A 13,837-nucleotide genomic window follows, 5' to 3' on the forward strand; every position below is an offset into this window, starting at 1 on the left:
AAAAACAATTTAAAAAATTCACAGAGTGAAACAAGATTTCACAGGATAAAAACAATTAAACAGTTTAATTGCAATTAAAAGCCTGAGAAAACAGGTGTGTCTTATCTTTTAAAAAGAAATCAGAGATGGGGAAGTTCTTATTTCGACAGAGAGTGCATTCCAAAGGGGCAGCCACAGAGAAGGCCCCGCCCTGAGTTGACTGCCTCTAGATGAGCTGCTGGCAACACCGTAACCAGACCTCCCCAGATGATCTTAATAGGCATTAAGGTTCATGACAACGGAGGTGCTCTCATAAGCACCCTGGACCTTAAATACCCTGGAACTTGAGTTATGTTCGCAGTTGGCGCCAAGTATCAAGCCATTTAGTGTCCAAAGTATCTTTTTCTATCATTTTAAGAGCAGTTAATGCTTTAAAAACACTCGGCCATTATTTGACCGGTCAAATGCTCAGTGCTCCTTCCTGTGGAATGCAGATGTTTCCGCTTCTCCCGCTGGTCCCCAGCTCTTCTCTCAAGGACTGGCAGTGAACACAGCCCTAAAGGCAAAATGAGGGCCCAATCCACTCTTGCTGTTGATCTCTTATAATTTTATTTCACAGACATTTTAACTTATTAAGTAAAAAATAAGTGGTAACATTTTTAAAGACTTCAGAGTTTTTAAAAAAGATAAAGCATCTTGGTTTTATCCTTAAAAACCCATACCACACAAACACTGCATGTTTGGACCTAAAACTAATTCACCTGCTACTTCTTTTAAGCCAGGTTTTCCTTGCTCTCCCAAGAAAATGAGCTCTCCTTAGAAAATTATGAAATTGATCCCATGATTGTGCAACAGAGTGGGGTGGGGGACAGAAGCAGAGATGCTTCTAAGCAGTCTGTTGTGGGCGGGTGGGGGGGAAGAGAAAGACCTTTCAATGGTCTATGAACTGAGTGAGGTTTGCAGTTTGGACCTCTGGTGCTTACAAAATGGAACAAAAGGGAGGTCCAAGCACAAGTCAAAAGGCTGTGTTGAATTTCCCAAGGATTTTGCCACATCTTTAACATGCCCCCAGCGAGTGTGCACCAACACAACTCCCCCTGAACTTGTTCCAACCTGCACAAACTCCTAACCTGGGCACAGTGCAGCATTCACAAGACCCGTTTGCCACCCAACTCAGGTTCTCCCATGCCAGCTTCTGAAAATGGCCACACCTGAAAAGGTACTGACCCACCGTGGGCTGATGGAGAACAAGGAGGGCATCTGTGGAGCAGCCGGACTGGTGCTTTCAGACAGGGGCAGGCCCAGAGCATGGCAAGTTGCGGGGTGGGGGGACACCAGTGTGTGTGTGTGTGTGTGCATGTGTGTATCCCCGTGGGAGAAGGCCCAGTGTGGAGGCGCACATGATCATAATTACAGGCGTTCTATCCTAGTTGGGGAACTGAATGTGCTCCCATTCTGTGATCGTGTGCAAGGGGAAAAGCAACACCCGAGGGGAAGGAAGTGACCGCCCGAGAGAGATTGCTGAGCAGGATGGCGCTGTGCTCCCCCAGCTCTCGTACCCAGCACTTTGCCAAGGTAGGCGAGAACCCCGTCCAGCCCAACTCTCCTTCAGATGGTCCCTTCCTCCCGCTCCTGCCTTGCTTTTTCCTTGGCACACGATCACAAGTCGGGAACGGACACAGTTCCCCAATTATAACCATGTGAATGGGCCCGACACCAGCATACTCCCAGGGAGGAGCTAGTGGCGCTACAGCCCTCTGGAAGCCACGCCAGGGCCTTCCCCGGACAAGAGTCTCTGCAGAGGGCCCTGTGCGTGCAGACCGTCATTCTGCTGGCTGGCAGCCCAGCGGCTTCCGTGCACCCTCCCGGACTGGACCCTGCAGCAGAGGGGCTCTGTGGACCATGCAGCCCTCTGCTCTTGCTGTGGGGGGTGTGCCTTCTGCCTTCAGCCCAGGGGGAACAGCTCCTGCCTCCTCAAGGGGCTGCCGCCTGTTCCCAGCAAGATGCTGCTGAAATGAGGGGTTAGCGGTGCCGCCATCCGTATCCAGGGTTGTAGTCGGTGGCTCGCAAGTGAAACAGCAGCCTACGCTTCGTGCCATCTCTATGTTGGTGGGGGGAGGGCGGAGGGACACTAATTTGTAGCTTCCCCAGTACTGGAAGAGACAGCTGGGGAGAAGGGAATTCTCCCTTCCCAGCCATCTTGACCTGCCAGGAATGCCACCCCTCCCAGCAAGCTCCTGGGGATGCTGGTTAAAATGGGAATGCAGGGGGTGGGATGGAAGTTCGACAGCAGCCGAGGGCAGGAGAGCCCCTCTGCTGGAGTGGAAGCACTGGGCGTGGCAGTTAGTGAAGTTTGCATCAGCGGCCCCTCTGCTGGGACCCAAGACGTACTCCGATATAGCGCTCCACAAGACACCCGCTTTTGTGCACTGGCCTAGTTGGGTGGGCCAGAGAAAAGGCAGAATGTCAAAGGCACAGGTGTGTGAATATCCTACCAGCAGCTGCATGGCTGGGTTTCTGGCTGGCCTGTCGGTATCAGCAATCACTGCTCCCTGGAAGATAAACTCTTTACCCCTATCCCAACAGTGGCAATCACTGCCACTCCAGTCTGGACTCTGCTGCCATCTTGGGTTCCTCAGGATGGCACCCTTGAGTGTCAGCTCTTGGATGGGGGCTTCTCCGTCTCAGGCATGACCTTGTAGGGGTGGCAATCATGGGGAGAGAGAACCACCACTGGCACCGGTGCCGACGCTAAGGGAGCACCAACTTCAACAGACTCCACCTTGGTCTCAGGTTCTCGCAATGTGCAGGAGGCCAGACAGGTGAAGAAGTTGGGCAAAGTCACCAGAACGAGGCTTCCAGCCAGCATGAAGGAACCGGCAGCTAAGAAAGAGGCAACGTAGTCTCCTGTGACATCCCTCAGCCAACCTGGAAAAGAGAGAGAGACAGAGAAAATTGAGTGACCTAGAACTGTCTAGAATAAGGATTCTCAACATTGGGTCCCCAGATGTTATCGGACTTCAACTCTCATAATCCCCAGTGGCCTTTGGTTGGGGATTATGGGAGCTGAAGTCCAACAACATCTGGGAACCCAATGTTGAGAATCCCTGGTCTAGAACATAGATGTCTAGACAAACCTGGAATATATACTCATTAGGGCCTTCAAACAATTAGTTCTTAACTTGGGCTGGATCATGTCCAGGGCTGCAGCCCCACCAGAGCTGAAAGCAAGCCCAAGTATGTAGAAAATGGACTCTGGCTTTTTGTGGAGAGGCACACACATTCTGCACATGCTCAGGGACCCTTTTGATTATTTTACAAGTTGTGCCAGTTTGGAATTTGGACCCTGGATACATTAAGTTCTGGGGAAAGCAAACAATGTGTTAGGAGTGCTACTTACCTGAGAGTGGGGCCCCCAACAGGCCCCCAATGCTCTCTATCATTTGCAGCAACCCCATGGAAGTGAAGATGTTCCCAATGCCCACAATTTCGGGAATGATGGAGAAGACCACGGGGGTAAGGGCTCCCGAGAAGAAGCCATAGCAAAGGCTAATGGCCACCAGAACCAGGTAGTCACGGCCACACGGGATCAGCAGCAAGGCGACGCCTGTCAGAGACGTCCAGGCCACCAAAATGTGGAGCAGGCGGAAAGCCTTGCAGTTTCCCAGCCAGCCGGAGAAGAGGCGTCCAAACAGGTCAGCCACGGCCGCCACAGACATCACGAAGGCTGCCTGGTACTCATCGAAACCCAGCTCTCTCGCATGGGCAACCAAGTGGACGTAGGGGATGAAATACCCCGTGTTGATGAGGGTGACGGCAAAGACGAACCGCATGAAGGGCCAGTGAGACAAGAGGTGCAGCCCGAAGAGGGAGGAGAACTTCTGCAGGCACAACTCCTCCGGCTCGCCTCTCGCGGGGTCAAGCAGGTCCTCCTTCAGGGTCAGGGGGCGGATGAGGGCCCCGCAAACGATCAGGTTGAAGGAGACGCCGGCCACGATCATCAGGGCCCCGCGCCAAGCATACGTGTCCACCAGGAGTTGGAAGAGCGGGGAGAAGGCAAATGAAGAGAGGCCCACGCCAGTCAAGGCCAGGCTCGTGGCTAACGTCCGGCGCTTCCAGAAGTAACGGGCCAAGGAGGCCATGGAGGGGGTGAAGACCAAGGCCCAGCCGAAACCTGCCAAGAGAAAGACCCCATGGCTGCAGCATCTGCTCCCTCTTTGGGGTTCCCTGCACCCAAGCCATGTCACTATGGGCAACAAATAGACTCCATTTCAAGACGGTCGCCTCTCTGGCAGCGGTTCCCCACGCCACAAGGGCAGCTGTACGCCACATACTGGCAATCAGGCCTCCTTCCTTCACCTAGTTACCACTGAGGCCCAGCTGTTGCTTTCTACAAGGGTCACTGGGGCCTTGACGTAGGGCAGCCATTTTGGAATTGAAGCCGCAGCTCCCTTTCGGACCTTCTTTGGCTCGTGGTGGCCATTTTGAAAGAGACTGCCATTTCCTTGTGGCAGCCATCTTGAACCGTGTTTCTTCCTAGCCTATCCCACTGTCCCCTCAGGCGGCTGCCGTCATTTTTTCTGAGGACCTGCTATATCTCCACGCCCACTCTCTTCCCATTCCTCCAATCTTTCCCACAAAGGTCTCCGTACATTGAATCTCAAAGTAGAGGCCCACCGGGTCAGAGAATATGTTCCCAGCCCACACGATTAAAAGGGGGGCACATTCCCATGACATCTTTCACAACCTCCTTCGGCACGTTTCTTTATCATGGGTGGGGGATGGACTATCCAAATCACACACGCCACACTCAAATACTAATTTAAGTTGGTACAATCTAGAACCTATGTAGAGATCAGACATTTGGACAATCACCCCCCCCCCCGATGCAATGAAGGAATGGAGAAGATATTGGGATATCAGCAAAAGACAAAAGTTGTGATGTGGGTCCCCTTTTTAACCATGTGGGTCAGTTCTGGGGGAAAGTATCGTCTGAACTGACCCAGAATTGATTATACTGTGGCTTCTCAAACATGGGTCCCTGGAGGTTGTTGCACTACAACTCCCATCATCCTTAGCCACAATGGCCAAGGATTAGGGGTGTGCAGAAAACCGGATTGCCCGGTTTGGTTTGAGTCCAGACTGGACACGAACCGGACATGTTTGGTTCCGTGCACCCCAAAATCTCCCCCGTTTATTTATTTATTTATTAGGAACACACACACACACACACACACACACACACACACACACACACACACAGAGGCCGGGGGGTTTGGCTCGATATCAAACCGAACTGGGTGGGATGGGGTTTCGGTCCGCTATTGAGCCATCGAACCAAACCAGTTCGATGTCAAACAGGTTCGGAATATCCCTACCAAGGCTGATGGGAGTTGTAGTGCAACAACATCCAGGGATCCATGTCTGAGAAACTCTGGATTATGCCAACCAAGCAGAAAGTTACAGATTGGCTAAACTGGCTGCAACATTCCCAATGCAGAATGTGGGTCATTTGGGTGCAGGAATATTTAGACAGTGTTTGCAGAGGGATATGTGGATGGAGAGCCCCTCCAAGCAGAACTTACCTGAGAGCAGCCCAATGCAGAGATACAGGTGAGCCAGGCTAGTGGCAAATGAAGCCAACAAAAGCCCCAAGCCCGAGAAGAACCCACCGGCCATGATGACGGGGCGGGCCCCATAGCGAGTGCTCAGGGCACTACCCACCGGACCTGCAAAGGATGAGGAACCCCGGCTGGTGAATTTCCATGGGAGAAGCAACAATTAAGAGAGTGATTCAGAACACAACAAATGCTGAGGGCAATTAAGGTCTCTCTTATTATTATTATTATTATTAATTCGAGGGCAATATGGACCTCACCCCTTCCTACTAGCCTCCCATTTTTGTGATAAATCACTAGGTGTCTTATTCAGTTAAACAAATCATAGTTCAGGAAGTCCCCAAATATTGTTTGACTACAGCTCCAATCATTCCTTGCAACTCCCAACAAATCAGCTTCAGTCATTGTTGCTGGGGATGATGGGAGTTGTGGTCCATCAACATTTGGGGACCCAAGTTTGAGGACCCATTTCATAGCTGAGCGATCGAATTGCATAAATTTCCATATAACAAAACTATAGTTTTGAAGGGGGGAAGTACAGTATGCTTTGGTCTTAGATGATGCACATATATGTCGAGGCATTCCTTCCTGTCTGAAAGTGAAGCGGGAATGCCTCTCCTAAAATAATCCCTACCGTCTGCAGATTCATGAGTACTTGCGTTAAAACCAATTAACATTTTAAAAAATACAATATTAATTAGGAATATCTTTTTAGCACCTGTTCTAATTAGTCAAAGGTTGCGGTTCTACCTATCACCAACTCTCCCCCCTCCAGCATTATAGCAAGTCAGAATTTTAGAGTTAGAAGAGACCTCGGAGGTCTAAAATGTTTCTCAACGCTTCCATGACATCATAGCATCACAGCCAATGGGGAGGGAGGGAGGGAGCTGACTGGCAGTTTTCAGCACACACAGGAGAACAATGTCAGCAGCAGTGGCCATTTTCAGCAGAAGGTAGTACGGGACCAGCTTGCTTAGATACTCCAATTCCTCACTGAGAGAGGAGCCCCTCCACACATTGGCCTCCTGCCCCCGAGATGCTGCCCGCTCCCCCACCGCCACTCACTAGCAAACTGCTGCACGGCTATCCCGATGGAGGTGATCCAGGAGATGCGACGGGACAGCTCATCAAAGTAGGCCACGAACTCCACAAAGAAGACCCCGAAGGAGCGGATGACCCCAAAGACCAGGGCCGACTGCACAAAACCTGCCAGGACGATCATCCACCCCCAGCCTCCATCAGGGGGCTCGGGGTGAACCACTGCATGGGCTGGCATGGATCTAACTGAAAGGAAGAGAGGGGGTTCAGAATAACTGGAGTGACCGTCCACACACTTACCCAGCTCTTTCCTGGAACCGGGCTTGGCCTTTCCGCTGCCAGCTGGAGGTGTTAGGAACAGTAACACACTTTTACCCCAGAATATATTTCAGAGAACAAACAGATCAGGGGTGGCCAACCCGAGGCTCTCTGGCAGTTGCTGGACTACACCTCCCATCACCCCACCACAATTTATTATGGCAGGGGGTGATGGGAGTTGTAGTCCAGCAATAGCCAGAGCGCCTCAGGTTGGCCACCCGATGTGAGATAAAAGCCATCACCATAGTTCAGGCTCCAACATTAAAAGCCTTTCCAGCAAAAGGATAGAAGTTTATCAAACCACAGTAATCATCATCATCATAAGAACATAAGAAGAGCTCTGGATCTGGCCCCAGGAGGCCTATCTAGTCCAACACCCTTTCCCCCCACAAATGCCTCTGGGAAGCTCACAACCGGGAGATGAGGATGAATCCTTAATTTAGGTATGATTTTCATACCTAAGTTCCTGTTCTGAGCCAGGGATTCCCAGCCTTGGGTCCTCAGATGTCGTTGGGAAGAGAGCTGGTCTTGTGGTAGCAAGCATGACTTGTCCCCTTAAGCTAAGCAGGATCCACCCTGGTTGTATACGAAAGGGAGACTAGAAGTGTGAGCACTGTCAGATATTCCCCTTGGGGATGGAGCCACTCTAGGAAGAGCATCTCGGTTCCAAGTTCCCTCCCTGGCAGCATCTCCAAGACAGGGCTGAGAGAGATTCCTGCCTGCAACCTTGGAGAAGCCGCTGCCAGTCCGGGTAGACAATACTGAGAGAGATGGACCAAGGGTCTGACTCAGTATATGGCAGCTTCCTATGTTCCAACAGAATGGCCCAAGAGATGATGGGAGCTGTAGTCCAACAACATCTGGAGACCCAAAGCTGGGAACCCCTATGGACGACTGCGGAGGGTACTGCTCCCTGCCACCAGGTAGAGTTCTTCCGACTGATCCTACCACCCAGGCTCTGAAGCCTCTGTCCCTCAGCTTTACAAGAAAGCAGAGTGGTTATTTAGGCACGAAGGGTGGGGAAAACAATTGACAGACACACCACTGAAACAGTTTTTAAGAAAAGAAAAGAAAAGTTTTACTTGGTTCCAAATCTTCTTAGTTCCAAAGAGTGCAGTAACAACCAGTTTTTTTTTAAAAAAAGGAGAAGAAATTCAGGTTGAGCAAATGCACAAAGAAAGCAAAGAAGTTGGGAATTTAGGGGACTAAAAAGCAAGACCAATAGCCCATGCAAACTAGGCACAGCAACAGCCTCAAAAGGAGTGCCAAGGACAGCTTCTCCCAAAGCTCCCTTCTTGCCTCTGCAGTGGGGCAGGCTCACTACCACCACCTAGTCGTTTCTGCCTTTCCTCGGCTGCAGCTCCGCAGTTTCAAGCCCTGGGCCCCTGGCAACTTTCTCCTGCTGCCTGCTTGTCTCTTCACTGTTCCAGCGGGTGTCTCTCTGGGTCTTACTCGTACTCAGCCCTAATGCCACCTTTAACACTTCCTTCTTTTTTTAATTCTCTGCCCCCCTCTAGTTTTGATAAACAAACCCATCAATTCAAACTCAAGTTCTCTCTGGGTCTTTTTTTTAAAAACATATGCAATCAAATCAAACCCTTCAAAAATTAAGTTAATTAAGTTTTTAAGTTAAGTAAAAATTAAAACCCTTTCCCTCTCCAACCAAACTGCAGAGCAGCATCTGTGAACTTTGGACCCCTGCACAGCTTCTACAACATAGGGAGTATACATACAAAAATTTCAAAAACTCCAAGAGGAGGTTTGGGCCTCATTCCTTCACAGAGACATTAACTATTCTTTTCTTTGAAACTCTTTAACTCACCAGGTCCAGAGTCTCAATGCCTCCTTCTCTTCTCTTCAAGATGAAAACCACCGAGTCCCCTCAATTCCCAACTTCTAATTCATAGCTGCTAACTCATCCCTTCATCCTTTTTTCTCCTTCTTAAACTATCTTGTTTGACTTCAGAACTCAAGTCCCAAACAATCCTAGACAGCTACTGGACTCAAGTCACTATTGTCTCCCTCTTCAACCAGGGCCCCAGTTTGCTAAATTCATGTTTTTAGGATGGCCAGGTCTCTGTCCATTTGCCAGCTACTTGGGACTTTTCCTGACCTCATCCCAGTCATTGGACTGGACCTATTTTAGGGGCAGACACTTTCCCTTTCCTCCTGCATCATCACCATCAGCAAGCTCCCTTGGCTATTTTTGTCTGTTTCCTCATTGCCATATAAATCCTGGCAGGCTCTGGACTCTGCTATCAGCACGTCTGCTCCTCAGTGTGCTAATTCTCAGGTTGATTAGTCCTTAATCTTTACCTAGTAAAGAAAGAAGTGGGATTCCCCCCAAGGATCTGTCCAGGGAGTGGACCAGTATGCTTTAACTGGTTCATAAATGATCTAGAAGGTGGGGTGACCAGCCAAGTGGCCAAATTTGCAGATAACACTAAACTATTTAGTGTCGTGAAGTCCAAACCAGATTGTGAGGAGCTCCAAAAGGATCTCTCCAAACGGGGGGACAAAATGGCAAATGCGTTTCCATGTAAGCAAGTGTAAAGTGATGCACATTTATTGTGTATTTAAAAAAAAATCCAACTTCACATATACGCTGATGGGATCTGAGCTGTCGGTGACTGACCAGGAGAAAGAACTCGGGGTCATGGTGGACAGCTCATTGAAAGCGTTGACTCAGTGGGTGACAGCTGTGAAAAAGGCCAATTCCATGCTAGAGATTATTAGGAAGGAGATTGAAAATAAAAATGCTAATATTATAATGCCCTTATATAAATCTCTGGTGCGGGCACATCTGGAGTACTGCGTGCAGTTCTCGTCACCATATCTTAAAGAGGACGTTGTAGAGCTGGAAGGGTGCAGAAGAGGGTAACCAAGATGATCAGGTGCCTGGAGCACCTTCCTTATAAGGCAAGGTTACAACATCTGGGGCTCTTTAGTTCGGAAAAGAGGCAACTACAAGGCTCCCGACGAAATTACCTGAGTACACCTATTGAAACGAAGTCATCCTATAGAGTAACTCCCGAGTAGTACTATTAAGTAACATAATCCCCCCCCCATCTTGTGAGGCAGAAAGGACTTTTAGCAGGGTTGGGAATCTATTGCTTAATTGCCGTGACTCTGATTTTTCAGTTGCTGTTGTTTTTTGGCTCGCTTTTCCTAGCATGGAGGGTGGGCAAATCCTGGGGCCCCCCCACCCCATATCTGTCAGGGGAACTGCAGCCAGAAGTTCTGGGTTTCAGGTCCTGGGAGCGGATCTCAGCCATCTCTCCTTCCCTCCCTCCCTAACAAGTACACGAGGAAAGGAAGCTTTCATTCAACCAGTGACATGATGGTGCGGATTCGCAGGCAGGATGCAGCTGGGCAGGGAACCCTTTGTTACACCAGGAAGCCTGGCCAGGGTGTGTCCTTTCAGCCCCTCCTTTTCTGGAGAAAGTAGCTCTCTCAGGAAGTCTTAGATGGGTTGCAGCTGCCTGCGTGTGGGCGTCTGGTTAGCGGCGCACAGTTTAAGATCCCGCAGAACCTTCTGCTTTGGGGAGCATCCTGACAAATGCAGTTATGTTAGCAAACAGTCCCGCCGCCGCCCACCGCCCCCCCCATCTGGAAGCAAGGCAGCCCAAGCGATCTCTGAAGGCATGTGTCTCCAAGCTCTCTCTCTTGAGCAGAATCAAAGCCTCTGCTGCTCCATCAGTTCCAAGGAGACCGCTACAGAATTGTACCCGGAACTCACTGCCACTAGATGTGCCGACAACTGCTTACTTGGATGGATTTAAAAAGGGGAGGAGACACATTCATGACAGAAGGGGATAGGTCTGCTCGGGCCTATTAGCCGTGCTCTCTCTACGCCACTGAATACTGGTCACACAGGAGCAACAGTGGTGGACGGGTGCCTGCCCTGCACACCCTGCTTGTGAGCTTCCCAGAGGCATCTTCTGGGCCACTGTGGGAACCAACGACCTGGGGTGTGGCTCAGTGAGAGAGAACGTGCTTTTCGTGCCGGGGGGGCTGGGGTGTCCAGGGTTACCTCCCTGGCCGTATCTCCAGGTGGAGCTTGTTAAACCGTAGAGAGCTGCTGCCAGTCAGAGTGGGCTAGACAGGGTCAGACTCAGTAGAGGGCAGCTTCTTCTGCAGATATACTTTGGTGGATGGAGCCCTCGGGGCTCTTCTGACGCTACCTCCCAGGACCCCTGCTAAGTGGGCTCCTTTTCCAATAGTGGTGGTCTGCACAACCAATAGCCTTCTGGGTTAGGAAGGCCAATAGGAGGTCTTCCAGGAGGCAGACCCCTCCCATGGCATGACCTGCCACTGGGTGTGGTGATGGCTTTAAAAGGGGCTTAGTCACATTCATGGAGGACAGGTCTCTGGATGGCTACTAGTCTGGTGGCTGTGGGCCACCTCCAGCCTCAGAGGCAAGATGCCGCTAAATACCACCAGTCGCAGGGGAGCAACGGCAGGAGAAAGCGAGGGGCAAGCCCTGACCCCCTTCCTCTGGGCTCCCCAGCGGCATCTGGCGGGCCACTGTGGGAAACAGGAGGCTGGACTAGATGGGCTTCCTCGAGGGGCCAGAGCCAGCAGGGCTGTTCTGATGGTCTTATGTCCTCCCCACGTGCAGCCCAGTAAGGCAGGGGTCCCCAACCTTGGGTCCCCAGATGTCGGTGGACTACAACTCCCTGTGGCCACTGTGACGGGGAGCTGTAGTCGACTGGGAATGCCTCTCCCAGGGCACCCAAGACAGCTCATCCCTCGCAGCTGGGCGGGCCCCCTCCTCAGTCATCACCGCCCCAAGACTTGCTTCTCCGGCTTCCCCGGATCTGCTGCCCACAAAAGGTGTGGAGGGAGGGGGGGCAGGGTCCGTTTCCCCAGGGGACAGATTCACCTCTGGATCAGCTGCAGCAGCAGCAGCAAAGAAGCTCCCTCCTGCAAACAGGTGAGCCAGGAGAGGCCGGGCAACCCCGATGCCCTCCTCCTCCAAAGGAACTGCAAGGGGGGTAAAGAGAGGGCGGGGCGGGGCGACCCTAGGAGGACGCAGGCAGCGGGGCGGAGAGACCCGCTACGAAGGGGAGAGGGAGGGCTGCAGTCGGGCTGGGGGGGGGGAGGGGAGATGCATGCATTGTTGTTGCCTCCCAACCAGGGTCCTCCTCTCTCCTTTCCCGCCGGGGCAAAGTCCAGCGGAGGGAGGGCGGGCAGGCAGGCAGGCAGGCAGATGATGCCCAGCTCCTGCAGGATGGTGGCGGGAGGGACATCACGTTTCTCTGGCAACGCAGCGGGCCTCCCGGCTTCCTGAGCATCTCCCTAGCACAGACCACAGGCCCCTCCCCGCCTCGGAAAGGCCACCTCTCTCGCCACACGCACCTGCCCGGGTGGTCCTGGCTCTCCTTTCTTCCCGAAGGCAACCGCCGCCACCCGCTTCTCCTCCCCGGGGGCGAGCTGGGCGCCCCGCCGCCGCCGCCGCCTCCGGGATTCGAACTTGCGACCTCCGGCGGGCCGAAGAGGCGGACGCGATGTTGCAGCTCCAGGATTCCAAAGAAAGGGGCGGAGCCTGCCTGGGATAAGCCCCGCCCCTCCCGTTCACCGGGTTCCTGCCGGCGGAGGTCGCGATCCAGGCGCAGCCGCTCTGAGATGGAAGAAGAAGGGTGCTGAGGAGGAGGAGGGAGCGGGGTGCGGAATGGAGCGGGCCGGATGCGTGCTTGCTCGGAAGTGCTCTAGGCTTTCGGTGCTCACACGTGGGTCCCTGGAGATTGTTGGAGGACTACAACTCCCATCATCCGCTGCCTTTGGCTGTTGTGTCTGGGGGTGATGATGGGTGGGTGGCGAGCCCCTGCAGAATGGATACGGTGCAGAGGAGGGCTGCAGTCCGACAGGTGCAGGGTAGCTGGGGATGCTTCGGGCGCAGCAGGGCAAGGCTGCTGCCCTACTGAAATGCCACCAGCTGTTGCTGGGGGCAGGTCTCTGTGACCTTCACCACGGCCGTCGCTTTCGAAATTGGGAGCCGGACTAGAGGGTCGGAATCAACAGGGCTTCCTCTGACATTCGCAGCAGTGGTAGCCAAATTGGACTTCCAGGACAGGGGCAGTCTACCTCGAAGTAGCAGTGTCCGGGGCAGCCACCCACAAGAGATGGCTGTGGAATGAGGGGGAAATGCCTTTTCTGAAAGCTGCTTTGTAATTACTTTGTTCTCATGGAATGGGAAAGTGTCTTTGCAAAAAGAGTGAGACAGAACTCAGGTTTGCACTGGTCAAGAAATGGTTAATAGAGTTTGCAAGTGTGGAATGGAAAATTCCCTGCTGAGTTACTTATCTGCCAAGGACAGGCAGGGTGGGGGAAGAGGGTCTGGGTGTTGCAAACTTCATTAGCATAGGCGTCGAATGATCGGCTTATTCCAAACTGTAACTGTTCTGTTTCTTGGAATGTGGATGTGTCTTCTCTTAATTTGCTTATCTGTCTGCTGAAGAACCGAAACTTAGGGCAAAGTCCAGCCTCAAGGCAAACACATGTGTAAATGTAATGAATTAATTGATCCCTCGGGCTGAATGGGGGACGCCCAGCTGTGTAACAATGCCAAGGTATAAAACCCCAAGGCACTGGGTATTTGGCGCGTTTTTCCTGGTAGGCCGCGAGGCACAGGAAAGAGCCACCAGCGCTGGTTTTGGTTCAATAAATGGTGACTATTGCTTCCTTCAATCATCCTTGTCTGTCTGGTTTGTGGTAACTGGGGTCTCCCAGGTAACATAAACTGGTGCCGTGACTCGGATGGTCTGCTGGTGATTTACCTGCCCATCGGTGGCTACTTGGGGGTCCCTTTCTCACGTCGTGGGAGAGCAACCCTTCGGTGCCACTTCTCCCATTATAAGAAGGAAGGTTTTGACCCCCGGCGG

The 13,837-nt window shown here is 52.2% G+C and overlaps 1 protein-coding gene across 2 annotated transcripts; it reads right to left on the reverse strand.

Annotated features, from left to right (window-relative positions):
* Positions 1 to 565: 565 nt before the first annotated feature.
* On the reverse strand, positions 566 to 12,769 carry LOC128330510 (monocarboxylate transporter 13-like). Of its 2 annotated transcripts, none has more exons than XM_053263509.1 (5): positions 12,315 to 12,769; positions 6,663 to 6,877; positions 5,565 to 5,708; positions 3,380 to 4,153; positions 566 to 2,907 (listed from the first exon to the last, which is right to left on the reverse strand). In XM_053263509.1, exons 2-5 carry the CDS (start codon positions 6,871 to 6,873, stop codon positions 2,636 to 2,638), a joined length of 1,401 nt encoding a protein of 466 aa, XP_053119484.1. In that variant the 5' UTR covers positions 6,874 to 6,877; positions 12,315 to 12,769; the 3' UTR covers positions 566 to 2,635. The 2 variants fall into 2 exon arrangements, with proteins under 2 accessions (XP_053119484.1, XP_053119483.1); XM_053263508.1 differs by having other exon boundaries at positions 6,663 to 6,881; positions 12,315 to 12,768.
* Between the last annotated feature and the right edge of the window lie 1,068 nt (positions 12,770 to 13,837).

Source organism: Hemicordylus capensis, chromosome 6 (assembly GCF_027244095.1).
Source record: "Hemicordylus capensis ecotype Gifberg chromosome 6, rHemCap1.1.pri, whole genome shotgun sequence".
NCBI classification, from domain to species: Eukaryota; Metazoa; Chordata; class Lepidosauria; order Squamata; family Cordylidae; genus Hemicordylus; species Hemicordylus capensis.

Excerpts from the sequence above, each read along its gene's own strand:
- LOC128330510 (XM_053263509.1), bottom strand. The coding sequence starts at position 6,873 with ATGCCAGCCCATGCAGTGGTTCACCCCGAGCCCCCTGATGGAGGCTGG. Across the intron at positions 5,709-6,662 it reads AGCCGTGCAGCAGTTTGCTA|GTCCGGTGGGTAGTGCCCTG; the intron begins GTGAGTGGCGGT and ends CATCCTTTGCAG. Across the intron at positions 2,908-3,379 it reads GTTGGGGGCCCCACTCTCAG|GTTGGCTGAGGGATGTCACA; the intron begins GTAAGTAGCACT and ends TCTCTTTTCCAG.